At 42.7% G+C, this 27,996-nt stretch overlaps 2 protein-coding genes and 1 long non-coding RNA gene across 3 annotated transcripts in view; 2 read left to right on the top strand and 1 right to left on the bottom strand.

Annotated features, from left to right (window-relative positions):
* Positions 1–10,350, top strand: part of STAG1 (STAG1 cohesin complex component) — a 192,875-nt gene extending 182,525 nt beyond the window's left edge. Inside the window, exons 31-35 of the mRNA XM_063338992.1 lie at positions 2,162–2,333; positions 4,937–5,047; positions 5,958–6,072; positions 7,716–7,796; positions 7,888–10,350. Of these exons, the coding sequence (XP_063195062.1) occupies positions 2,162–2,333; positions 4,937–5,047; positions 5,958–6,072; positions 7,716–7,796; positions 7,888–7,911 (503 nt within the window). The 3' untranslated portion in view covers positions 7,912–10,350. The remainder of the gene's footprint in view (positions 1–2,161; positions 2,334–4,936; positions 5,048–5,957; positions 6,073–7,715; positions 7,797–7,887) is intronic.
* A 19-nt stretch (positions 10,351–10,369) lies between these two features.
* LOC134517464 (uncharacterized) lies at positions 10,370–18,594 on the top strand. The gene is made up of 3 exons (XR_010071629.1): positions 10,370–11,195; positions 11,744–11,891; positions 16,143–18,594. It is a non-coding gene; the product is annotated as an uncharacterized LOC134517464 (long non-coding RNA).
* The window catches only part of PCCB (propionyl-CoA carboxylase subunit beta), a 27,731-nt gene continuing 12,490 nt past the window's right edge, over positions 12,756–27,996 (bottom strand). Inside the window, exons 6-15 of the mRNA XM_063338993.1 lie at positions 27,705–27,815; positions 27,231–27,339; positions 26,186–26,306; positions 22,215–22,296; positions 19,987–20,110; positions 18,601–18,708; positions 15,676–15,776; positions 14,410–14,508; positions 14,093–14,186; positions 12,756–13,028 (exon numbers count right to left, since the gene is read on the bottom strand). Coding sequence (XP_063195063.1) covers positions 12,907–13,028; positions 14,093–14,186; positions 14,410–14,508; positions 15,676–15,776; positions 18,601–18,708; positions 19,987–20,110; positions 22,215–22,296; positions 26,186–26,306; positions 27,231–27,339; positions 27,705–27,815 — 1,071 coding nt within the window. The 3' untranslated portion in view covers positions 12,756–12,906. The remainder of the gene's footprint in view (positions 13,029–14,092; positions 14,187–14,409; positions 14,509–15,675; positions 15,777–18,600; positions 18,709–19,986; positions 20,111–22,214; positions 22,297–26,185; positions 26,307–27,230; positions 27,340–27,704; positions 27,816–27,996) is intronic.

Raw genomic sequence — 27,996 nt, 5'->3', positions numbered from 1 at the left:
TCTTTTTCTTTCCTCTGGTTACTCTTTTCATTCTATTTTATTGTATTCTACCAATATCCCTTTTTTCCCCCTGGGAAGCGTAGTAACATCTTTGCTTCCCTGCAAGGCAAGTCTCAGTCTTATGACGCAGTGTTTACGGCATTGTTTGCCTGGTGCTTTTTCACGTCCTCCTCTTTTAGTGGTCAGGAGAAGGGAGAACTGACCTGCAACACTTCCCATTTGGTTTAGCCCATAACAGCATAACCTTCTTTTCCTGGATAGATGCCTTCACTGTAGAATTTGACTGCCTGGCAGGTGATAGAACTGAAAAGTGCTCGCTAATGACAGCAGCAACACGCTCTGTGGCCTTTCCTTACATGGAAGGATACGCAACACAAGCACCAAAGTCTTGGTTTTAACATGTATTGATACAGGACGTTTGATATCGTGCGTTAAAAAAAACCCCAACACAATAATATAAGCAGCTGGAGGGACACCACGTACTTAACTTTTGGATGCTTCTTGATGTGCAGTAGGCATTACTGATTGTGTTATATCCTGAGTGGGCTTCTTTGGAATCCTGGAAAAAGGGAAGCCATGAAGACCCGGAGCCAGGCTGTCTGTAGTTTTCACGGGAAGACACAGGTGTCTGACAAGCAAGGTCTCATTTCGTATGTACCGATATTGAGCTTATGAAATAATCAAGAGATTCGATCCTCAGAAACAAGTACTTACTGTTCACTCGCCTGTATAATTTGAGCCATGAAGAACCAGTCTTAGAACAAATTAACTGATGGTCTATGTGTAATACGTACCCAAGTCTTTGCTGTCTTTTTTATCTTTATATATTTTTATAACTCTTCCAAAAATCCCGTCTTTAATCTTAATCTGACAGTACAGTTACAATTCGGACCTCTCTTTAAATCCTGCTAAGATCTTTTTTTCTGCAGAAACTGTCCTTGCAGCCAAGAACCGTAACTAGTCCCCGGCGGTTCCTTTCTCGCCTAAATCCAGTGTGTATCGGGCTCTGCAGGCTGTGCGGGTTGGAAACCATTCCCTGTTGCTACTCAAAGTGAATCTGCTCTGTGACATTTCTTCACAATGCCTGAAGGAAATCAAACATAAATAGGATTTTTTAAGAAATCACTAAAAAATTCAAAGATAAATTCAAGAATAAATAGGCAACCTTTTAGACAACATTTATGCCCAAAGAGTAATAAAAGGCATAGGAAAAGTTAAAAGATCCGTTGACATCCCCAGCTACTTTCTCGCCACATGTTTGTTCCTGTTAGTAAATCTGTGATCCTGTCTTCTCCACTCCTCTCATCTCCCTGGTCTTTCACTTGCTCCAGCAACTTACTTTTTTTCCCGACATGTCCCCTGCCTACACACTTGTCTGTTTTATCGCATTCTCCCACAGTCCCTCCTCTCCTTCCCCTCCGCTTTGCTCCCTCCACGTGAGCCCAGCATCCCACTCACTCCTTCAGGTGTGTTCCCGTCTCCAGCCCTCCCGTCTGCTGTCTGAAATCAGGATTTAAAGTTCACACCAGCCGGACCACTCCTCTTCTCGAAATGTCCCCTCCGTACTCCACTGAACCGGTTCTTAGTGAAGGTTCTAAAGATCTACACTGACTGGATTTGGGGTTTTGTCCTCCACCCTCACCTTAGTCTTTAACTGTATCGTGTTTGCTGTTCGCGTATGAGATTACCAGTCTTATGTTTAGATTGTAAACTCAGTAACTGGGATTATCTTTGTTGTATGTGCGCAAGGCACACACCAATTCAGGCAGTGCTGCAATACAATATTTGTTTGCAGTGTTGGGGGTTTTTGTTTGTTTGTTAAACGTTTTTTACTGTAAATTGTTGGTGGGAATAGCTGATAGTAATCCTTCCTTAAAAGAACACAAAATCAGAGCTGAAAATTTTATCATTTTGAGTATTTATCCAGTTGATCTCTTAAAGGCAGACTTGTTTTCAAAGGTACTGAACTGTTGAAAATCAAATTTGGAGAGGGTGCTGCAACTACAGTTAACTGTACGGCAGTGTGTCGGCAGAAGGAAGGCTCTCGTTACTGGTGTGTGGTATTCACTCAGCGAGTCGGCTGACCAAACCCCGAAGGCAGTAATTCTGCACTGCACGTTATCAGAACTGTGTCACTCATTTTAAATGTTCTTTTTTCTAGATGAGAGTCTGGAAGGCTCATGGCTGAACAGGAATGAAAACATACACACTCCAGGGACACTGCAGGCACCGCAGCTCACCTCGACTGTCCTGAGAGAGAACACTAGGCAAATGGGAGAGCAGATCCAGGAGCACGAGTCGGAGCAGGGATCTGAACAAGATTTTTTACACAAGTAAGCGTTGGAATTTCAGTATCAAACACAGTGAGCCAGGCAAAGGAGTTGCGTATTATTTATACAGATAGTCTCGGTCTGTGGCTCCATATGCGCAGTGTTTATTTGCAGAAACAACTGGAAATGTCTTGGCTTATAGCTCAGCAGTACATCGATTGTTGTCAGTTCACAGGAAAGATACGCTATAATGAAATCATGGTTAAAATTATCTCATAGCGTAACGGTGCGATTATGGTAAATTTTTCTAGTGTTTGTGCCCCAGGTTGGATTGAACTGTTTCTCTAAAAGGCCTCTTAGATGTTCTCTTTCCCTTGTCCCTATGTCATAGCACAGCTAAGGTTCTCCAGACATCCTAATGGATTTATTGTAAATTAACTTTTCAGTCCAATTCTAGCTGCTGAGCTTGTAATCCCTGTTTGTGGGGTAACTGCCTGCAGGCGATTTTATTTTCCCTACATTTATATATCCTTTTTGTCACTCAACTCACATTTTATCACCTCCATTTAGAGGGGAAAGATGTTGGTGGTTATCTGTCAGTAGTTAATTTAAGAATAGCGAAATCTTCAGAGAATGCTATTATGTGTTATTGCTATTAATTGGAAAATACGGAATAACGATATCTGTTTTGGAGACTATTTTTATAACTTTTATAGCCAAATGTACTGATCTGACTTATCTGTATAAAAAAGGCCCTATTATGCTGGCCAGATGAATCAGGTTTCTACCAACGTAGGGTAGTATAAAATAGCCAGATTCTGCCTCTCGGTTGTCCTCCAGCTTTTGTCCATTGTGTTTTTCTTGATACACTTTTCCCAGCTTCCTAATTCTTGCCGAACTCACCCTGCTTGATCCTAAACTTTATTGTTTCATCCTGCATGCTTTCTAAATAGGAATAATTAATAATAGTCATTTTGCCTGGGGAGGTAAAACGTTGTGCAGTCTCAAATGACAAGGGTATATATATACCACCATGTTGTACATATAAGCTCTTCAGGTTTGCCCGTTTGTGACTGTAGGCTCTCAAAAAATCTGAGCAACTTCTAAAGAAATGTCCTCTTTTGAAAGCATAACCCCTCTCCTTGCTTGTGTGTGACATGCCCAGGCGTCAGCAGTGCAGCAGATTAAACCTTGACGTGATCCATTAATCAGTGCCCACCACGCGAGGTAGTTGCAGCTCAGCTGGCTACAAATACCTGTGCATTTTTGCAGTACGCAGTATTTGGCGTTTCCATACATGAGTTCAGCCAACTTTCTTTCCCTGTATTACCCACGTAACATCACGGTGAGACAGGCCGGCTGGGCTGGTTGGTGCTGCCGGCAGGGCCACATGTGGGGCTGGCAGGGGCTGAAGTGCTCCCAGCCAGTGTTTTGGGAAGGAAGGAGGCCTGGCGCCCAAACAGGTGAGCACAAGGCGATGGGCATGGATTTCCTCCCCTAAGCAGTGCAGACTGGCAGGTAATGCCAGCTGGCCACAAAGAAAGCATGGCTGAGGAGGAGCCCTGTTCACATCAGTCTCAGAGCATCTTTTCACCTTCATCCCACAGCACGGGAGGTCTAAATTCATCTCTCTTACTTGCCTTTCTGAGGTCAAGGGTCTGCCTCCCAAGCTCCTGCCTCCCCAGATGTTGCCATAACTTCTAGATTATAAGGAAGATGTTGTGGCTCTCAATTTCTCCTTATTTTTTTCTCCTCTGCAGTAAAAAAAAAAAAAACAAAGAAAATTGCTGAAGCAGAACTTTATTTCTGATGTCACCTATCCCTAAGCTAAAGCTCTGTGAACATTCCCTTAGCTATGGGAAGTGGGACAGCTTCCTCTCAGTGCGTTCCACTCCTGAGCCTGATGAGCAGGAACCGCCTTACGCTGTGGGAGAACCTTCCCCTTCTCTGGGGGGGCGTTGAGCCAGGGCCTTCACCCTGGCCTCGACCCTCCGTTTCTCCCATCTCAAAGGAGCGCTGGGAGAGGGAGCTGTTGAGCGAGGGCAGATCCTGAACTAAAACCTGGTGTGGCTCTTGACGAGCTGCACTTAGCTTCGAGCTGCACTTAGCTTCCTGCTGTTCCCTGGGCTGCAGTCCACACCCCCTGTCAGATGCACTGCTGGAGTTAGGTGGTATTAAAAGTACAGCCTTTAAGCTAACCTGTGGGTACGTTACTGGACACTAAAGTTCGCTCAGGGTACATATTTAAAAGCAATTTGTTTTTCACGTTGTCTGACATTTTTGTTTTAAAACATGTGTCAGCTATTAATTTGGATCTATTCTTGCTCCCATTTTTCCTGATCTGAGACAGGGAAGTAGGATTTTAATAAAATGAATTTCGGGAAGTGCTCCCACTTCAGGTGCGTGTCACACTAATGAATGAGCAATTTATGTAGCTGGTTTTATCGCAACAATTAATGGATTATTTTTTTTTTTGTGCACATACAGTGAGAGGAGACAAAGTTGTGGAAGGGAATCCAGAAGACGTGTGCAATGATGGATGTGATTTAAATAGCTTAATCTGAAGCGTGGCCAGACACGAAACTTGAGGAGATAGATATTGTCTAAAAATAGCCACTGCTGAATTGTTAGTGTTCTCAGTGATAACGCTGCTTTATGTTTGTTAGTCCCCAGATGCAGATATCTTGGTTGGGCCAACAGAAGCTAGAAGATTTAAATCGAAAGGACAGGACAGGAATGAACTACATGAAAGGGAGAACTGGTGTAAGGCATGCAGTGTAAGTGTTCAGAGCATCCTCATCTCCAGATCACAACCATTTTAGACGACAATGCTGCATTTTTAATGTTACCTTTTCTGGGTTGTTGCCAGTAATTTCTGTGACATTTTAATACCTGTTGAGAAGGCAGAGTTACAGCTTTGTAGTGCTGGAATGGACACCGGGCCATGTTGCCCCTCTTGCTCAGCGCTCTGCCTCTAAGCGTGGCCACACGTGGGTTCCTAGTGACCAGGGCAGACAGACACAGCACAACTCCCCGTTATTCTCCCAGCCTTCAACTGTTTTCATTTCAGGGGGGTTCCATGATTTGTCTGCTCAGTAATTCCTCGTGAACTCTTCCAGCTCATTGTCCAGACTTCCCGTGAACCTGTTCATGCCTCTTTCATCCACACCATCTTTTGCCAAGGCGTCGCACTGAGCACCTGACGGCGGGGACACCCGTGGGTTCTGTTGTATGAGGTGCTACGTGCCTGGGTGCCCATCCCGCCCTTTCAGGATGGGGACCAGCCTCTCCAGCAAGGTTGGGTCCTCACAGTGTTAGAAACTGGTCTTGGATTCACTGCTGGCTTCCCAGGGATTTACCAGTGATCCTGGCAAACAGCGTAACCCTTTTTGGAAAAGAGCAAGCAAACACAGTGAGGCTATTGCCCTTTTCTTGTTAGGGACAAATGTAATTACTGTTTATAATGATATTACACGGGACTTCCTGCTTTAGCAACTGCTAGGTTTGTGTTTACATAAGATTTTCTTCCCGTCAGTATAACAGAAAGCATGCTGGCTTTATTCTCAGCATAAGGTTTTATGTGAAGGCATTAAAGGATGGGATTTGTGCATTCTTTTTAATGATGAAGGTCACGGTTGGGAAATTTGAACGCTGGAAACGACTTTTTCTTTCTCTTTATTTAATCAGACGAGGTCTAATGGAAGATGATGCTGAACCCATCTTTGAAGATGTAATGATGTCCTCACGAGGTCAGCTAGAGGATATGAACGAAGAATTTGAGGACACAATGGTCATTGATCTGGTCAGTAAATCTTATTAATAGCAGGTTTAAAATGGAGGAAAGAGAATTTTAAATGAATTTTAGAAGCGCAAACAAAAAATTCCAAAATTTTGAGCCTGATTTCCTTTTGTCTGACCATTAAAGAGCAGAAATGATCCGAGTGCTCCCTAGAACATACAACTGCGGACTCAGGTCCAATGGATTTTTTTCCTAGAAAGAGGAGCGTTGCCTAGCACTCTTCCTCTCTAGTGTTCTGCACTCGGGCAGCAGCAAGTGCCTGAAACACCATCGTGCAGCTGGGACTTGTCAGCCTGGGAGAATCAGGTCATGATTTACAGCGTATTAGGTGTTTCAGGGCAGGCCCGTTAGATGAGCGCTAAAGGAGCAGCTTGGACTCACCAAGGGCAGGAGCAGTGCTGCTGGGGACAGAGGTGGCCTCAGGGGGTACAAATGGACTCTAAAATCCAGTAACTATGTTTGAGTCTGGTTGTTAACTGACATTATGAAGAGTTTGGAAACAAGACGGTCTAAAGGTACTCCAGCTGTTGTTCCTGTGCCGCTGTCAGGGCCACCACTCCCTCTTTTGCTGGCACAGCTCTTTATGCAGCCACGCGGTGGTCACACCGATAGAGCCAAGTCGGTGCGCTCTCTGTGCTTCCTGGCTGGTTTGAGTTCTGCGGGGGGGTGCACAGGGGGTCCTCCATCAAGGTCTGGTTAGTTTACAGCCATCGCCAGAGCTGTGCTGGCACAGCAGAAGGGAGAGCAGGGGTGGGTGACACGCTGGCATGGCTCTCAAACAGGTCATAGCATCAGATGGCACCCTTGGGTCCTTTCATGGTGACGTACTGACCGCAGGCAGGATTTCCTTTGTAGAGGTTAGAACCTTACTAGCCTCTCCCTTGGGAATGAATACTTTGCTTGTAAAATGGGAAAAAGGATGCATTTGCATTATACGCTTCACCGGTCTTAGGCTTTGCTATTTCTCCTTTCCTAGCCAAACACTAAGACACAGGTTACTTTAGGACTGGCTGTAATGTTTTGGAAAGAAAATTTAGGCAACATTCCAGTCGCGGCTGCTGAATAGCGAGGTTATTGCTAGCACTCAAATGATTATCAGTAAGTAAAATCTCTCCTTTACTGGGAACCCAAGGCAAGGAAAGGAAGGAGTTGATCAAGGCCGTGAAGCTCACATTTATACTCTGATGTTCCTGGGAAGGACAACACAAAGGGTTTAATCCTCAGAAATATGATGAAATCTTAAGTACCTTTTTTTCTAAATCCATTTTTTGACTATGTCAGAGCTGAAGTTTCACCATAACCTTAAAAGCATAAAGACAGTTAAAAGACAGTTTTTATGCAGTCTGGCCTAGAGTCCCAATACAAGAACATCGTTAAGTCAGCAGAAGCCGTAAGGAAGACCTTAGCCACGAGCACAGACTTAAAATTACTTGAGAATCCATTAGCTTTTCCCCCATTCCTTAAATCAAAACGTGAATTTAGGAAGTGTTCTCCTGCGTTGGGGCCTACATTTGTAGCGGGGCTTTTATGAAAAATCCAAGCAAAGCTGCTTTTTAAAGCGCAGGTCACCGCGTTAGTCCCCGTTAGCGGTAGAGCCGCCCCGGTGAGGGATGTGGTGTTCTGAAACGGCTGACTCCTCTTTTTAGCCACCGTCGAGAAACCGGCGAGAGCGGGCTGAGCTGAGGCCAGACTTCTTTGACTCCGCAGCTATCATTGAGGACGATTCAGTAAGGCTTTCCCAGTATTGCTTGCTCTTTATCTGGGGTTCTTTTTATCATTCCCCCTGATTAATCACTGTCTTTTAAATCATTTTTCTAGGGATTTGGAATGCCTATGTTCTGAAGTCTGGTGAAGACATTTTACAAATTTGGAACTCTATTGTTTAGAGCTAGAGGCCTATATACTGTGATAGCTTGTATGAAAACCACATTTTTGATGTGATACGGTTTGATTTTTAACCAAATGATTGAGGTCAATCCCTTTTTGTAGTGACAGAAAGAAGAGGAACTTCTTAATGACACAAAGGAACGTTGGCCAATCCAGTCACCTCAGAAGGGCTGACCTAAAAAATCATTTGTATCCCTGTTCTTGACTGTCCTAATACAGATTTTTTTTTTTTTTTTTTTCCCCCTGGATGAGGAGGAAGTTTTAAATTGTTAAGACAGCTGTCAAAATAAACACTGTTCTACATATGTTTTCTGAAAACAACATTGAGTGAAAACAGAACTTTTTAACTTTATTTTTCTGCTGTACAATTTAAAACAGTTTTAACATTTGCCTTTTTATGTTTTAAAAGCTAGCCATTTTTATTAAACCTATGCCTATCAGCCATTGACTAGCAATGATGCTATAAGCAGGTCATTCTGGCTACAGAAACGTGTTTTTGAACACACTGGATTTGATTAACATTATGGTACGCGTATATCCTCTCATAGGCATTGAGAAGAACACTCTTCTAGAAGAGGTTAGAATTCTAATGACGTGCATCTCTGCCAAAAAATTTCAGATTCTGATATGATAAACCCAGATTTTATACTCTTGAGAAGATTTATTTTTATTTATAATGGGACATAAAGTAAGAGATGTCCATGAAGCCACTTTTCCAACAGATGCTGTGTAACATTCATTTTATATAGCACATGGGGACACAAAAACAGTAAATTTTCTATTGGTACTTGCTCTGTGCATTTTTAGCAACTTATACCAGCAAATAAAGTATTCTCAGTAAAACACACAAATGGTTCTCAAGTAATCACTTTGCTGTTTTTACTACCTACTTCAAGCCCTGCCAGCCCAAGGTACATAAACAGCAACTTTCCTATCAAAAAAATAAGGGTGGGGGAAAGGAATCACTTCAGCATACTAAAAGCAATTTTAACTGTACCATAAAAAAAAAAAAGTCTACTTTCCATGCCGTAAATACCCTTTTGCGCTATTTTTGTAAATTAATTTTGCCAGTTAGAAGTACTGTATGTGCTGCATAGAAATTTGTGCTTAGATGGTGAAGTTCTTAAGCTTACAATGGAATACAGCTACATTTTCAGTGTTAACTGTGCATATTGAGAGTAATTCTTTGGAAAAAAAAAAATAAGGTTTTTTTTCAAAAAAGTTAAAAACATCAAAAAAAACCCAAAAAACCCAAAACATTCTCAGCTAATTCATTGTAATAAGAGATTTTTCAATGTCTTCAATAATTTGGAATTTCATTATGCTTCGATTTTATGACTCTGCCTAGTAGCTGCTACTTAGTTACAAGCGGCCTGGTACCAGAGGTGCTGGCCATCCACCACCTGCACTGACTCCAGTGTCTCTAAGAATCAGCCCCAAAACGTTCATCTTCCTTTCTGCATTCTAATATTAGCGTTTGCGATACAAAGCAGATTGACCCACTTGGAGCACAGCAGTTTTAGAGGTGCTTTTTTTTAGCAACTGCAAAATAATCATGGAGCTTTTTTTCTGTTCCGAGCTTATTGAAAAACAAAACAACTTTAATGCCCAGTGCTTACTTGCTGGGAGGGAAAAGAAGCTAATTTTAAAACCAACCCAGCGTTTCACTCAGCTGCGGTTTGTTTCTTAACGACACGTGCAGTTCTCAGACATGGTTGCCAAAAATGTTTGACTAGGTAATTCAGCCATTCCTCGGCTGTTGGTTGGGTAAGATATAAAACCTGAGCAGTAGCCGAAACTTTACAAACGAAGGTTACCTCCCTTCCTCTCCCTCCGCCCCAAAAGCACCAGGGGTGGGCAGGAATGGCTGCATTAAATTGTCATCACAATAATTCTGTGAGCATAGTAGCATAATAAGTGCTGCCTGGTTTGAGTCATAGTCTCAGACGAACCTTGTGCTTCACAGTCCTCTGTGTGGAAAACTGATTCCTAATTTAACATTGTAGAATACTGTATAACAAACATTTATTATCACGGTACCTGCAATGGGTTTCCAGTTCAGTTTGCAGTCAATAGGTTTTTGTATTATGAGTGTCTCCTTGATTGGTTTTGCTAGTAATTCTGTAAATTGTACATTTACAATATGAGGTTTTTTTTCCTTTTGTACAATTTAAAACTGATGCTTCACCTTTCATTTAATAAACTATTCAAAATCATGAGTATGATGAGCACCCTCTTCACTATAACTTTCTTTTAAATGCTCGTTTGGGCCATCACATCTTGTCATCCCATTTATTAGTAGCCAAAGGGAATACTGAAAGGTAGTTCTCACATAGCCCAGGCTTCACAACCAGATTCTGTTCAGCCTCAGAGCAAAGGAAAACCCTGGCTGGTCCTTTTTTTTTCTTTTTTTTCTTTTTTTTTTTTCCCTTTTCCTCCACTGTGGTGTATTTTCAGTTTTTGGTTGATCTGGGGGGTTTTATTGTGAGATTGCTGTAAATCTGGTAAGTCATCACCCAAGTTGGGAGAGCTGCATTGTTAAAAACTTTGAATTGTTTGAACTGTCACAAATTTTGAGAAAAATTTCCCTCTCCTGCCCTGTACGTCTGAAGTGAACTGGACACCCCGCAGGAAGAAATGGAAGTGGTAAAGGCTTGGAAGGTCTAACAACCGGCCGGGCTAAATGAAGTTTTACAGATTCCTGAAACGAAATGTCCTCTTGTTATTCCCATGTCTCAGAGAGAAAGGAGCTATTTCTGTCCAACCCATAAATGATTTCAGCTCTGTAGCGCTAAAGAAAACTGACTTATCATCTGGCCCACTTCCTAAAGAAAAATCATCCGAGTCAGAAAAAGTAGCAAGATGGAGCAGGTGAGGAAGAGGGATATCGGTCAAGGTCTGAACTGCTCTCTAGGACTACTCCTGAGACACAGCCTGAATCTCACGCGCTTGTAAGTCGTGCTCTGCTCCTGACACACCGTGGAACACAGTAAGTAACTTGTCATGCCTCTAAGTTCAAGGGCTGCTCTCTGTTGGAAGGATTTTATTTTATATCTATTGTTTCTGCAGGTGACTGGAATTCAAGACAATCTTGAGTAGTGTGGCCAGAGCAGCTTTCCAGTCTGTTTCCCAAGCGTTGTGCTGGTAGAGCGACTGCTTGGAAATCGAGAGGATGCAAGAGCCAAATTCTTGTGCTGGCAAGGGCCAGAAGAGAGAATGAAGACTATAGAACTAATGAGGTTAGGAAACAATTAAGAAAGCTTGTACTTTTTTCTCAGTGACGATGACAATTGGGTTTCTCATTTAGCGTCTCCTCCTGACTCTGGGCAGGCTGAAGAAACTACATGTGTATCGGTTCACTTAACACAGCTTCTGCCTCTGAACTGGGACAGCCACCAGCCACTCTCTCAGCTACTGAGTACCTTTGAAAAGTCCTCTTGGTCCTTACAAACTCCCAACTACATCTTTTGTCACAATTAACTAACAACTCACTTTCTGGCAATGACCCCCGACGTAGTAACATTTCGGTTTCCCTTCCCTTGTGGTTGGGGCCGGCCATGTTCCCTGGGGCAGCACGGGCACCTGCTCAGAGAGCTCCTTTCTGCCGAGATGCGACTAGGTACGTTCACGCAGCTACCTCACGTGTGCTTGTGGCCAGGATACACAGCGTAACCTGCGTGCACTGCCTCTAGCTATTGCAGAGACCTCTGGAGCTGGGACTCGTACTTGAAGTTCTCCTTCTGTACTGCGTTTTCAGATCTCTCTTTTTCCTGCTTCCCCTGCCCAGGTACATGCTCCGGGCTCCATGGCTGTACCCCCTAGGGCACCAGCTGCACCTGCCTGGGAAGAGATGCTACCTGGAAAGTTGCTACCTTCTCTTTCTTCCACTTCAGGCCCGTGCTTTGGGAGCAAACAGAAGCAGCTGCGGTGTGCAGGTAGGGTACCTCTACATCTTATAATGTAATGCCATTAATTACTTGAGGTTACTTACAAGAGACAGGTCACTACAGGACTTCATGTGCTCGGCAGCTCTTTGCAGTAGTGCTAAAGTAGCCGTTACTCACTACGTTCTGCGGCTGTAGTTAAAATGCAGCTTCTAATGAGCAGAGTGAGCACAGGGCCCAAGGCTGGTGAGCAGTAACATCTACTGCACTGGTTCCTTGCAAGTCTGGCAAATAATCATAGAAAAAATTAGGCTGGAAGGGGCCTCTGGAGGTCTCTCTTTCAACCCTCTGCTGAGGGAGAAAAGCCCCCCACGCTCAGGGAGAAGAGTTTTTATGTTCCACCAAAACTGTCCTTTTTCCAGTTCGGGTGCACTGTCTCTTGTCCTTCAAGAGGAGGCTGGCTCCATCTTCTCTATCCCACCTGTGCCCACAGCCTGCAGGTCACCAATACCAACCTGACCCCAGTGTCGCTGCAGCCAGCACACAGAAGCTGCAGCTCAGGAGAGCCTAGCAGAGGAACAGAACGAGTTAGTCTGAGATCGGCAAAGCCTGGATTCCAGCGCATGGAAACCCAAGCCCAGCATTGTTCTCTCTGCGAGTCTGTGGTGCAGGAAATGGAGTTAAAACTCCAAAGTTGGACCCAGGGCTGGACTTGAATCCAGAGGGGTCAGACTTCTTAATAGTGAGAGGTCGCTGCAGCTCTGCCTGTCTGAGCCGCCTCCGGAATGAAGGGGCCAAGGGAGCATTTGACCTTGAGCAATTAATAACAGCTCACCTGCAGCTGGCACTGCAGGTTGTGTTGATTATTAACCCACCAAAAAGGGCTTATAGACATGAACTGATAAAGACCCCAAATTAAATGAGATATGGTACTATGATTTATTAATGGTCGTTAGCAAAATCAAAATGAAAAGAAATATTGCAAAGTAGACCTCCACTTAAACAGAGAGCATGTGTGGTCAGAACACCTCCATGTCTTCCAGCACGGCCAAGCCCCTCCTCACACTCACAGTGGGATATTGGCGTGTTTCTTCCAGGGACCGGACTGGATTTTACTAGCCAGCACATCTAGGTCATGGCAGATGCGCATGCGGGTGGTTGAAGGCTGGATGATATCATCAACAAACCCTGTAAAAAAACAAAGAAAAAAGCCCTGACCAACCATGAAGTGCCCTCAGCCTTCTAGATCTAGGTGGTAATGTAAATTAGCAAAATCAAAAGAATATTTGGAATAAACAGTTCACGAGTTACAAATTAACTTCATAAAAAAATTGAAATAGCCCAAAAAGGAAATGTTCCTGTGTCAATAGTTTTTAAATTAGAAACACATGCTTTTTTCATTTTTGCAAAAGTTAGCAAGCCAAAAATGTTGAGGGGGCTTTACTCAGGTGAGTACTGCACCCAGTACTGCAAGGTTTTAGACATACCGTCTCCTTCCAGCTACTGCTGTTAGTCTGATTGAAAGATTCAGCAGCGTTGATTAAAACAGACATCCCTTGAATTTGCACATGCAGGAATCTGGGGGTTTTTCTGGCTCAAACAGCAATGCTAGATAGTCCACTGCAAAACCAGAGGGAGCAATGCTGTACGTATTGGTCGTGGTGGAAAACAGCTTGGCTAAGTTTGCCCGGCTCCGTAGCACTACTAATGGGATTTAAATGAAGTACAAAGCCAATCACCGGAGTAAGCCAGCATGACTGGAAACAGAGTGAGCCGATTCCAGAGTCTACAGAACTGCCTTCTAGAGCACAGGTAATGCTTCAAAGCTAGAAGTAAAACTCAGAAGAAAGAACAGTCGAAAAAGGTACTCCAAAGAGTCCCAGGGAATATCACTGAACTGAACTAGACTCTGACCCTTTCTTAAGGCCACTGGCCTGCATTTAGGACTGCCCAATAGATCATGAAAGCTCCTGTACTTTTAAGGAAAAGGCTAAGTTTTGAGTTGCTTTCTACAAAATCTACAAAATTGAAAATATGCTTTTCAGTGCAGTCCCCACATCTCACCAGTCTCTTTCCGACTGAGGATGTGTTCTATGTCCGGATTTGTTTTTCCTTCACATGTAGAAGGTATGACTAGGCATCGCCTTTCTGACTCAGATGCTTATAGATTAGCAAAAAGCTGAACAGCTACAAATTTATCTATGTGCAATGGCAAACACAAACAGGGGACACAACATGCAAGATAACCGTACCTCTCATGGCGGCAGGAAAGGGGTTTGCGAATTTATCCACATACTCAGCCTCTGCATCTGCCTCTTTTCCTCTGAAAATGATCTGGACAGCACCCTAGGAAGATAAAGTCCGCAGGTCCGTGGGAGTAATTCAGCCTGTTCCAAGGAAAGCTGTCTGCTTTACCAGCCTCCTTCCCCACCACACTACAGAAATGTGCATTCAGGTGAGCTGCTTCAGAGAAAATACCAGTTGTCGTCATCTTGCTAGGCCACCTCTGTGCCACCGTAAAAATGCGGATGGCTACTGCACACCAGCATGAGAGTCACCCTGGATTTACCTTTGCACCCATGACTGCCACCTCTGCAGTAGGCCAGGCGTAATTTGCATCTCCTCTTAAATGCTTTGAACTCATCACATCATAGGCACCCCCATAGGCCTGGAACAAAACCGAGGGATTAGTTCGTGTGGAGTGACCTCAGAGCAGCAATAGCCTATGTTCCTCTTGCAGCTTTTACTATTCCAAAGACAAGCAAGTGGCGCTAAATTTTACCTGAAAAAGCATAAGCGTCTCCATTTTGCTACAACAATCTCCTCAGACTAGACATCTCTTCAACTAGAGCCACAAAAGAGCAAGGAAGGGTGCTGGTGGTATCTAAGACCATTCTTGATGGCAGACAGAAGAATCGAGGTATCCCTGGAACAGCAGGCCTCACCCTGCCCCCTGCCCACGCACACAAACCAACCAGGCGGCGTGCTTCTGGCCAGGGAATGCAGCACTCGGACTCTGCAATGCTCCACTCTGGTACTGGAAGTGGTCCAGACAGCAGTGATGAAGAGATACTGCAGAACTGCAGAGCTAACTGCGGTACAGTCCGTTTCAAGGCATTACTGAAAACTACAGCAAGGCTGCAAGCTTGGGAAGTAAAGGATGGTAATAGTCAGAAAAATCAGAGAAGGCAAAGGGACAGAACGAAGGAAAGGTCTTTTTTCTTTTTGCCTTGGTAAGTCAAAAGCCTATCAGGAAAGGGGAGACCAGCAAGGAAAAAGCTAAGCCTTTTAGGACCCAGAAGGTCGCTGGGGCTCATGGCAGCACGGTGTCGGGTACCTTATAGGAAAAGAGAAAGGAAGAAAATGAAGCAGACTACAGCAAAAGCATATGGAAGAAGAGAAACCACGCGAGCGTTAAATCCGCAGACAAGCAGAAGAAAGCCACAATCAGCACTGGTTTTGGAAAAGCAGACTGAAGTGGCAAGAATGGAGAAAGAAGATTTGCTGTGTGCAGACAGATGGCACGTGCTCAGCAAGACAAGCTGGGTGACAGAGGACAAATACTTGACTGAAGGCATTCTGGGGAGAAAGCAAAGAGCAGAAACATGCAATTTCAGAGGAGCGCAGAGACAAAACCAATGAAGGAACAGTCTGAGAATAGAAGAAACGGCCTCTTGTAAGCTGACATGAAGAGGTGTTACCAGATGGGACAAATGGAGATGTGACAAGGACAGAAAGCAGAAGTGGGACAGATGGATGAAGCTTCGCATAACTAAAGTTGCTACTAGTGAAAACAGGAACTCTAGAAGAACACCGTGGAATCATGACAACTTACCTTTCTGGTGATGACAGTAATTTTAGGCACAGTTGCCTCTGCAAAGGCAAACAGTAGTTTTGCACCATGACGTATTATTCCACCATACTCCTGAGCTGTACCTACAAGTGACAAACAATTTTTTTCACTCCAGGGAATTCACAAAAACCCCATATGCAGTTGGGCAATTGCCATCATCCATTAGCAGCAAACTTAACAACAACCAGAGCCATGTCAGTATCCAGGAGAAGGTAATACCCAGGCGGTGTTCTCCATAAGATGCTGAGAAACTCTACGCAAAAATCTCTCACCAAAAGCAGCATATATTTGTATGTAAGGTCACAGAAGCAGAACACTCACCAGATGGTCTCTTCCTAGGAACAAAATACAGTTACATCATCTTCAACGCTCCAAATGTGACTAGTAGTGAAAACCACAACCTGGATTCGCTTCCCCAGAAACCCACTCTTCCAAACCCCTTTTTCTAGGCCATACTGAAAGGCAGCCTGGCTGCCATACCAAAGACCTGTCCTAGTCTTCCTTCAAGCAAGCCCAAGCTGATGGACCTTAAAAGACAGCGCCTGAATTCCTCTAGAAGGATTCTCACAGCAGGTGCTTCTGGAGAATGGTTATGTGGAGCAGATATGAACGTAAGTCATCCATGTCACAGGGTGTTCACCACAGTTCTGTCCCAAACACAGGCCTCGCTGACTTGCACTTGGAAGCAGCAGTCCCACGTACTTATTTCTAGGATTTCTGAATTTGGATATAACTCTACAGTTACTTTCTAGCAGTTTATCTACCTCCTGACTATTGCTTTCAGCAGCTGAGATAACCTCCTAGAGGACTTTGGGATCTTTGTAATGGATGATTAATACATATTTTTTTAAATGTAAGATTTTAAGTAAAAATTCTTTTGTGAGATTTGTTTTTTAATAACTTAGTTGGTAGCCTGGTTGGTGGCTTTACTTTAATGCTTCCCCTCAAGTGTAATTTGAGTGTCTAATAATTTATGCCTACACTGACAAAGGTCTTGTTCTCAACTGCAATTTCACTTTGGTTCTTGTATTTCCCTCCAGCCAGTGGGACCTGTCAAGCCTGCAGAACCTTCCCAGCAGCAGAAAGCGGAATAGCCACGTCGTCTTGTCCCAGGCAGCAGCCTGAACACAGCTGGGATGCTCAGCGTAGGCCCAGAAGCTGGCCAGCACTCACAGACCCTGAAATCCAGTCACAGCCTTAGTTTCCGGTTCTCACTTAGAACAGAGCAGCCAGTCACACAGAAATGCTTCAAGTGTAAGTTCAATTGAACTGGTTTTTGAACTAGTTACACTGTTATCCATGGCCAATCAATATAAATTCTTTTCTGGCCATAGATTCAGTCACAAACTTGTCCTAAATATGTGCTTTTATCCAGCTTCAGGATACTGAATGCCTTCAATGTCATCTCTGTGCGCACCTGTTCCACTGGTGCTATTTAAAGTGTTTGGGTGGCTAACCCTGTGAGATGTTGTGTACAGCTCTGGGACCGTTGCGATGGATTCTTTCTTCTTCTCTACTGAACAGGGAGATGAGGTGACCACCACCCTCAGAATTTATTACTTAAACTGCAATTTCTAATGCTAATCTTGCCAAACTCCTTAAAATACAACAGTTTAGGATCACTGTCAAGCCTTGGGTCTCCTGTCTTTACCTTTTTCTATTTTTATTTATCTTCCATCTATCTACTTTCAAACCAACATTCTGTTATGCAATATTTAGTTACTGCTTTTCATCGGCTATATGGAAATAGCTTTGTTCTTGGATTCTGAGAAACTATCCAAATTCACATTCCCGTAGTGGCCCCCGAAGTGAGCTTAAGCTGCTGCTTGGTCCAGGTCAGCAGGACAAAAGGGAAGAGGAAGGTTCTGTTAATGCCTTCTGTATTGCCTCATTGTTAAAACATGCAAAATACATCATATGAGAGAAAGAACTGGAATGTTGACTAGTGACATTGTGATGCTTTGGTACCTGTAGAGGCCTTGAGGTAAACCTTGTTTTATACAGCAGTTTGAACCTTATAGTCAATCGTGTGAAAGATTTAGCATGTCTATCAGTATAACATTTAGATTCCTCTCTCAGCCTGTTTTTTAATAGGTCATTTTAACATTAACTGCTCATACAGCCTACGCTGAAAAAAGTCTAGTCTCAGGCCTTTCCGTACTGATTCACCCAAAGCTTTTAAATCATGGGCATGTTTATCTGAAAGATGCCTTGGAGCATGAAAGAACCTAAGCTTTCAAAGATACAGGGAGGGGGGCTGTGTATAACTGAATCAACAGCACCCAAGGACACATGTTTTTTCCCCTATTTACACACCTGGGCATCAAGCACAGCAGATGTAGCTGGTGGATGAGGTGGACGGTTTCTCTTGCTGCAGCAAGGCTTGAATCCCAACCCTAAGGAACAGTGTGTTGGACTGCTTTCACCTGCCTCTCAGGAAGCCACAGTCTTTGCAGGGCCTTCTGGTATCGCACTAGCCAGCATACAGGCATGTAAATAAAATATCATCTAAATAAAACCTCTGAGCATTTACAGGGACACGGGTCTCGTCATAATAAAGAAAACAATGTCAGTTCCATACCATTTATGACCAGGGCAGCATCTCCAGGGAATGCAGTTTGTTTTCTTGGACAGGCTGCAATCACAGCTTTGCAACTGTGCTGGAATTCCAGACAGCAGGACATAGCTTTCCAGAGCATGATATACCCACACGGGGCCCTGTCAAACCGGTCATCCCAGCATCTCTATCAAGCTGCTAAGTGCAGTTTCTGGTCCCAAAAAGTGTGGTTTTAAAACCTGGCTTATTTAAGTCTACTACAGTAAAGGTCTTCTCACAGAGTTTTTAAAATGGGTTTTTAAACACCGACACCACCCTGCAAGGAGCTGAAATGTAATGGTAAGGCATACCTGGCAAAAATCCAGGAACGTCCACAAAAGTAATCAATGGTATGTTGAACGCATCACAGAAACGAACAAAGCGGGCTCCTTTCACAGATGAATTTATGTCCAAGCACCCTGAAGTTAAAAAACCAGGTGTTAACAATTCCAATGATCTGCTAATGGCAGTAATTCAAGGCAACGTCAATATAACGCTCTATTATAGCTGTATTGTTGTCTTAAAACAAATGCAAAACTCATCTATAGATAACGTGAAGATAATCTGCAATGAAGTTTTGACGGTTTACAGCCGAGATTAGAGCAGAGGCTACATTCAAGAGGCACACATTTCATTTTTCTGAGCCCTGTGCATAGACTTTCTATCATAAAAAGCAGCAGTTAAAATTAATTATATTCTTGTAATTTAAAATATTTTTCTGTAATTTTCTCTTTATAGATATTTTTCAGATCAGTCACAGTGAAAGGCTACAGAGTTCTCAGTTAAAAAAAAATTAAATGGTCTACTACTATTCTGAAAAAGATAAGCATTTTTCATAAACATGCTGTGAAGTATTTCTGTTCTGTTTCAGTGCCACTTAAAATTATGTGCCATTATATTCAACCGAAACACATTTTGGATAAAAGCATCTATGTGAAACATTAAAAATGTTTGTTAAAATTGAGACTATCAAACGAAGACTAAAGTAATATTAAAACTTGCTGTCTAGTATCTTGATAGTCGTATCTTGTAAAGATTACAGAAGAATAAAACATCATACTGGGTCATTGCTTTTCCCGAGCAAAAAGGCACAAAAATTTAAAACAAGATGCAAAACAAAGTTCTGGCTGGTGAAAAGTCACTTCAGAAATTACCTAGTTAAGGAAAGAAAGCAAAATCCCTTGACAGCTATCTGAGCTATAGCTACATGTTGTACCTTCATATCTAAATTATTTGAGGTCAAGAGCCGCACGCTTGTACGAATGAAAGCTTTGCATTGTTCTAGCTCTAGCGAGTTGACCCCAAAAAAAAAAAAAAAAAGTTCCCTCACCCTACAGAAGAGTCCTAGGCCTTTTAATGCCGTGGCAGTACCTACGCGCTTTCCATGTTACGCTTACTCCAGTTAATTGCAGGCTGCTGCCAAATACGGGGTGGTCTTGTACCCACCCTGTTGATGTGCTCCTACTGCTCCTCTTGTGCTGCAGACGGCAGGCATGTAATTACCTGTCAGCAACATCTCCTTGATCCACCAAAGAAATTAACTGGGTTTCAGTTAGTTTTAACATGATACAAAACATAAACAGTTCATCTCATAACTGCATAGCCTTACAGAGCATGTTAAAAAAAAAAAAAAAAAAGAGAGGAAGCACAAACACTCTTAAGAAGTTTCACACTGGACTTGTACAGCCAACGCTAACCTGATGCTACTTTGGGTTGGTTGCCGACTATCCCAACGGTTCGTCCATTCATCCTGGCAAATCCAACAACAATGTTTCTGGCGTAGGAAGGCATGATCTCAAAGAATTCCCTTTCATCGGCAATCTGCAAAGGTGAGAGGTAGGCAGAGCCCTTACGAGGACAGACCCATGTATGTGTATTCATAGGCAAACAAAAAATCAGTTACGGTAGTATCAGAACTTTTTAAACATTCCAGAATGTGCAGAATTAAAAAAAAAAGGCAGGGGGCAGAGAGAAACCTTTAAATTTTTGCAGCTGTCATTCCAGGAATTAACTAGTAATTAGCTAGTACTGCGCTTATTATCAAAACTGACACTTAAGCATTCCATCTTCATGACATTTTCTCTGTAGTTCTCTTTTTTCCTAGCTTATACCCAATTAAAGCTTCAAATCAGATGTTAGGGAACTTCTATCTCACAACTTAATTACTGGCAGGCTACACTTTTAACAAACAATTTCCAGTGCATAAAAGCAAATAGTACTTCCAGGAGCTCAGAAACTCTCCGTGACATGTTTAACATTTACTCTATTTCTTTGCAAGTTCGGAGCACTTTATTAAGAGAGGCCAACACAGCGTGCTCCGCTGTGTACGGCTCCCCAGGGTCACTGACAGAGAGCGGAGCAACCCTTTTATCCGTAGCAGAGGAATACAGGCGCTACAGCAAACTGTCTGGAACCGCGACTCCTTGGTAGCTGCCCTTCTCTCCGGGGCTGAAGCCCCAGCGTGTGCTCTGCAGAGTGACATCTCCGGTGTACGTATCAAAATTCACACATTGAAAAGAGATCATAATTATACATGGAGCAGTAGCGACACCTATACATGGCTGCCTCGTGTTTTCTACTAGAATTCCGTGCTTTCAACTGTTGATGACAATTTTGCCTAGACAGACTGCATTTGCCAGTCACTTCTGAGACTGAGGCAAATTAAAAGTTGTGAAAAAGATAAGTACTATTAAAGTAGTTTTATTTCTTTCCTTAATAATTCTCAAAGTCTGTGGGATGGTTTGGGGGTTTTTTTCATAATTCACTTAAGAATTTTTTTTAAATGCCACCTTTTAACTTGGAACAGGTAGTATTGAAATTCAGAATTGGAGAATCTAGAGATTAAAACCATCCTGAGCTTGCTTTCTCCACCGAAACAAGCCTAAATGCAGCCAGTTGCAACCTGAAACGTGTTTGCTGAATGACCGTGTGGGGAGAAATGGTCCAATAAAATAGCAAAAAGGGAGACATTTGTAAAGGTCCTACAAAAACAGCTGAACTCCTGCCCCCGCCCCCAGCTGTACGTGCTGCCTGTGAAAGGGAGTTGTTCCTACCTTCATCATCCCCCTCAGAGCCCTGGCTCACCTGCTGCTCAACAGCTGAGCGCTAGAAGCAGCCACTGGACATTTTAATATTCAAAATTCGGACTCTCAGGGTGCTCTAGAGGGGGCTGTAACAGTTTCCTGCGATAAAACTTATTTTACAACCATGTTCTCTGCCCGAACGTTTATAATGTATTAAGTTGTTATAACTGGAAAAGTGAAGTACTCAAAATTAGGCGAGAGAATGACCAGCATCACCTATGCTGCTTCAATAAAACCTCTGTTATTTATACATTGCAGTACTGCCTTGCATTTTTTTTTAAAACAGTCCAGTGTTTCCTTCCCTGCCACCCTCCCAGGAGATCTGCCTGACTTAATGAAACTTTAACATTGGAGTATCCGAGCTTCTGAGTGCTTGACTTGTAATTAAATATATATATATATATTCTTGTACTGTCTGTGTATGCAACTGTATCTTGGAATAAGAAAGAGAAAGGTAAACGTGCTCTATGTAGTTTATAAACAAGTGACAGAATTCAAGACAGTAATAACAAAGTGCAGGGAGAGGGGCAAGTGACAGAACTCAAGAAAAAAGGAGAGGGGATTTCGAGCCCAGAGAGAAAACTCAATTACAGCATCTTTCATCTGTACAGTTATGCACGCAGTATAAGATGATGTATCCTGAAAACAAATCTTAGGATTCCTTTCATCTGCTCAAATCTTTTTTCCTGCAGTTTTTGTTGTCCCTTCATTCATGGCTACTACACAGGTAAAAACAGTAACTTGTGAAGAGTAAAAAAAGTATCTCTTCAGTGCCATTTCATTCATTTCTTCCAATTATTTACACACAGAATATAATATATCCATATTAATCGCAGACTTACGGAGTGTATGATATCCAGCATATCGTAGGCTTTAGTAGATTCGATTGGGACAACTGTGTCCAGCTCAGGAACCAAACGGTCACTACAGAAAATAAGTAAGTGTAAGCAACAGTATTTACACATCAGATGAACACCAAGACCAAAAACTCGGGTAACCAACGCCACCCCTCTGAGACTCCATGGGAACTGCTTCTCCAATACGGGGAAGAGAAACGGGCCTCTTCCTCTCAGACAGTTGTGCCTCAGGCCACCGAGTCCTCGCACACCACAGGACAAAAGCTTGGCTGATCTCTTCCCGAAGAAGACATGCCTTCTACAGCTGTATATGCTTATGAAACCATCTCCTGGAAATAACTGTCTCTTCTCGGAGAGCCCAAGGTTACCTATGGGGAGTATGAGCAGGGAACGCGAGAGGCAGGGCAATGCTAGCCACGGGGGTCTGCAGGGACACTGGTGCCATGTGGGACGCTGCGCTGGGGCACAAGTCAGCGCTGGGGAAAAGGATTTGGTAGGACCAGTGTCAAGTGGCAGAAGCAGAAGAGCCAGCGAAGGGCTTCAGTCCTTACAGCTGGACCCACAGAATGGTTTCTCTCAACAGCAGAGCAAGGTTTCTGGTCGTGTATCAGGATCTACCGCACATTTACAGCTCTGACCCTTTCCCTGCACACATCGTGCACTTTTGATTTTGGATACGCTTAACTGTAGGAAACCATTCCGTACTTAATTCCCCTGTCACCAGACAGGCAGAGTCATGGGTGGGAAAAACATCTGTTCCCAGCTTCTTCAGTTTAGTGCGTGTTTAAAGAATCTTGGCTGCTCCTCTGCTTAAGTCACCAATGATGCGCTTCATGTGGAGCTTGACATTGAACAAAAACGCTGCCTCCCTGTTAGCAGCTGACACCAGCAGTTACCGCCATCTTTGATCCTATCAGCTTCATTAAGGACCTACAAGCGTTAGCATTCCCTGGGTCTTTGGATTCAGTCACAGTCCCAATGCGGGGGGGGGGTGTCAATTTTTATGAGTCACCACTGAGAAGGCTTCAGGGAGCGTTACATTTGTGCTATTCCATAATAATACTGATCTGCATTTGTTACAAGTGGCGCTTTGGTGGAGTTCTTATTGAATTGCTATTTTAACAATGCTGTGATTTAGTACATTTAAAACAAAACAACACAAGGCTCTAGAAACCCAATTTAAAACTGAAGGAGGTGATCTGCATTTCATCAAGATGAGGCAAAAAATAATGCAAGCCCCAGGCTGTCTCTGTGCTCCCTCACACACACAGGACTGAGAGAGGCACAACTCCTCACCCAGAGTAAGAGATACATCTATTAATAGAATAAAACTGGCAGCAACAACTTCAAGTATTTTCTCCATGTGATTAAGAGTATGGCATGCAAATATTTCCATAAAATGATATAACAAAACCTTAACCTGATGAAAGCAATCAATTTTAACATACTAAACTCCAAGCTACAAAATATTCTAAAACTTCTTTTGTCCATAGAGTAGATATGAATGTGCTCTACGTTCTATCCATTACCTGTGGTATCCCAAAGGATAAGAAAAGTGGGAAAAGGAAATTATTGCTCCCATAAATTCACAGTGCTGTAGAGTATTGAGGGAAATTATAAAGGCATTAAAATTAAAAACCACCATCAAAATGAAGACATTACCCAGGATACCACAAGTTTCAAAATCTCCTTCAAATCATCACAGATAAAGAATATCTGGAGCTTGCTCGTAGGGTCACTGGCCTTAAGAGGTTGAGAACTGTGTTTCTTACAGATCCCACTCATCAGGAAGGAACTGGAGCTGCTCATCGTCAGAACAGTCATCTGAAGCCTGCGACGGCTTGAGACACTCTCACCCAGATCAGTGTTGGGTTTCATTCAATACAACAGGGAAACTGTACTCAGTTACCAAAAACTGATAATAAACTCCTCCAGAAATTTGTATGCATACTTCAGGCTTTAGAGGAAATATAGTCAAAGACACGTAATGGTAAAAATCACAGCATACAATGTACCAAATGCAATGAACGAGACACCCTTCACAGGTAGAGGACATATACACTATTAATCGACTTGGTGCTATAAGGAACCATCTAACTCTTTAGAACCCAGGTCACTGGCATCGAAAACTCCAACTGACAGAAGTTTCAGCAACTGAAAACTGACATTTTCAACACCACAAAGAACGTACCCACCTAAAGAAAAAAAAAATCCAGTAGCTTCTGGACTTAACAATGAAGACAAAAGTATGTTTAATTTAATTTTTATTATTTATAGAATTTTTTTGTGGTGTGAAAACAATGAAAAAAAAATAAATTACTGTAGAGGGATGGGCTTTGACTGCAGCAGCAGTAGGGATCAAATACATCAGTTCAGAGCAAAAGGAGTCTATTAAGATGTCAGTACGTCCAGATGAAATATTACTAATGTAAGCATTAAGACCACAAATGAAAGAAATATTGGAGATGCTGCTATAAAAACAGGCAAAGTTAACAAATAGATCTGTCTCCACATGTACAGAGACTACTAAATTGAAGTTCTTAGTACAAATTATTGCGCATTTATTAATACTGTGATCCTCTAATAAAGTAGCTGGTGCTATGTAAAACACTGCCTCCCTTAAGAAAATAAAGAGCTAATCTCATACATTAGTAGGTGCAATGTAACTGACAGCTTCTCACATGAAAATAAACTGCCTATTATGAGACACATAGATTAAAAAAATCCAAACTGTTGTTTCTATAATGAAATTAAAACATCCCATTCAAGTCTATTGAGGATAATTATCGCAGTACAGCTTGCTGAATGCCTAGAAGGAACATGATAACCTCAGAGATAATAATCCACATTTACCAAATAATATAAGAGATTTGCTTTGGTTTGTCACTATCAAACCAGAACAGTCTTCCAGTTCAATAAACACCTAAAGATCCACATCTCAGAAAAATTAGGACAAGTAATTAATTGACCTGTCTGACCATTCTCTAAAAGCAATGGGCAAATTTATTTCTCTAATAGTGAACAATGCATTTCAGCTACCAGACCAGGGATTTGTAAAATCGATACAAAAAACCCCTCCCCAAATAAATTGTTTCAAAGACATTGCAAAGAACAGTGAAGCACAAAGAGAAGATAAAGGCTTCCCGACTCACATGTTAAAATCTTCATGCCTGCAAGAAGCCCAAGACATAGGTCACACACAGCTGTAGAACTGAAAGGAACAAATTCAGGAGCAGCTCCCATACAGAAGAGGGCGACAATCTCTTATGGGTTCCCTACAGAAAGGGCTGAACTGGGTGTGCAACTGGATCTCAGGTCAAAATGCTTTGTCTGCATTGACATTCTCTGTCTTTCACGCCACTACAAGGCTGTCTGCTCAGCCAGCCCTGTGCTGGCTCTCTGGCTGCCCCTCTATCTCTTGAAAATTCTCTGATAAGAGTCCAGACGGTCGACATTTTTCTCCTCTTGAAATGACTCAAATCCTTCCTTTGTGATGGTGCCAACGACACAATGAGCCTGACAGACAAGTACCTAATACATAAAACTTTCTGCCTCTGCCTCCTTGTTGCTTCCCCACCACTAACCTTGATGAACAGAATTTACCCAACAGACACATAACTGACAAAGCAGGGCGAGTTCTCCCTGCTTTTGTTCACTGTGCTGTCTTCTGCCTCGCTTGCTTGTTTCAAGAGACTGTGACAGCCCATTACTTTTCCCCATATTCTGTACACAGCCTGGATATCATTGCTTTCTGAAAATAGAAAAAATTAAATTTAACAGTGAGCATGTACATACACACACACGCATGTTGAAACATTTGCCATATTCACACACCGCAATACAGAATTATCAGCCAAGATGCCAGGCACAAAACACTCATCTCTACGCTCCCCGAGCCAGAGAAGCCATGAAATTCGGTGTTCAGAGACTACAGCCCTCAGCCAGTCTCCTCTTACCTGGGATCATGGCATTCGCACACTGGAGCTGGATCACGGTTGCTAAGAGGTAAATAATTAAAGAACTCTCGGAGATTAAGTAAAGCATCTATATCATTCTCAAAGGCTCTGTGCGCGACTCCTGGAAAGAAACAGTTAAGCAGCTATTGAAATTATTTTGCAAGGTTTCGTTGTCAAGTATGTCCCAATAAAGAGATACGAAGAAGTAACAGGAAGAATTTTTAAACCTTGGGAGTTCTAAACCACCACATTTGACGAGCTAAAAATATCTAGAAAATGCATGGCTGTATCAGACTTCCTCCTTAACAAGTCTGGATTGTCGATCTCCTATTTAAAATACTGTAAACTGGTTTATCAGCTGTCACAGACCTAGCTGGACCCCAGCCTTCTGGAATTCAATCCAGGTTACTATGCTGCACTCAAGCTTTGGACTCCAAGTTCTTTTATAAAGGCTGGATCTGAGCATTGTCTGTGTCTGCGGTTTTGGTTCATCATCAGTACGGTTCAGAGAGAATCTGAGATCCCACAGCCACATTAAGCCTCAAGAAGACACATGTTTCACCAAGTTTTCCCGGGGGGGGGAAGAAAAAGAAAAAAAAAAAAAAGCGCTTCATCTCACATTGCCAAGTTCAATCAATCGTGTTAGTAAGCAAACAAGGAATTGTTAACAATCTTTCAACCCATGCAAATTTCTGGACAACAAACGAAAAAAAACCGCACACCACCCGAAGCCTGCTTTGCTAAGCCTTGCCCTCTGACAATCTTCCCACTTCTGGAATCTTTTGTGGGTTTGCTACTTTCTCTGACAAATCCCAAAATTCTCTCACACTCCCACTTCTCCTATTTTGTTTTCCCTTGCTGAAAAAGACCAGCAAGAGAGCCCGATACAGAATAAGATCCGCGCTTAAGTAGAGTTTTATCACTTAGACTCATGATGCTCATGAGTACAAAAATCAGCATAAGACAAACAGCTGTTTATCTAGAACAACTATGTCATTTACTTTAAAGAACAGTTAATCTTTTAAGTAAACTACCCAGCTCTCACCGGATACAGCAGTGTGTGTCTTCGCACCCCCGAGCTGCTCTTGGGTGACATCTTCATTGGTAACAGACTTAACTACATCTGGGCCAGTGATGAATAGATAGGATGTATCCTGGGGGAGGGAAAAAAAGGCAACAACACACAGTAAATGTTAGGCCCAAAGCACCTAAGGAAAAGCCACAGTCTCTAGAGACTTTCCCCAAAATAAGAAAACAGTAGGACACAGGGACAAATTTCTTAAAAATCCTTAATGCATTATATTAAAAATCCACAGAAAACGCAATTATTCACAGGTTATTTGGAAAAGTTATTCTTGAGTTTTCATGAAAAATAAGCTTAATCCAAAGCAGAAGGCCATCTCAAAAAAAAAAAAAAAAGAAAAAGAAAAAAAAAAACAAACCAAAACACCTTCACGGGGGGTCAGTTTGTGTCTGATCAATGTTACCAGCAGCAGGTCAAAATATACTTCACCCTTACCTTCACCATGAATGTGAAATCAGTTAAAGCAGGCGAATACACAGCTCCACCAGCACAAGGACCCATAATGAGGGAGATCTGCGGAACTACCCCAGAACACAGAACATTCCTCTGCAACAGAAAAAAAACCAAACGTCTAGTTTTACCAAAAAAGTGCATCTTTAAGTCTGTGCACAGATTCTGCAAGAATTCACAATTACAAAGAGGAGAGGGCAGCTTGCTTTATTTACTGGGAGACAAATATCTGGAGAGAATCTCTTGATGCAAACAGAACTGAAATAATTTTGTTGCT

The sequence above is a fragment of the Chroicocephalus ridibundus genome, chromosome 6 (genome assembly GCF_963924245.1).
Source record: "Chroicocephalus ridibundus chromosome 6, bChrRid1.1, whole genome shotgun sequence".
Lineage (NCBI taxonomy): Eukaryota > Metazoa > Chordata > Aves > Charadriiformes > Laridae > Chroicocephalus > Chroicocephalus ridibundus.
Note: the sequence above shows the minus strand (reverse complement) of the source record. Positions and strands in the feature narration are given on the sequence as shown.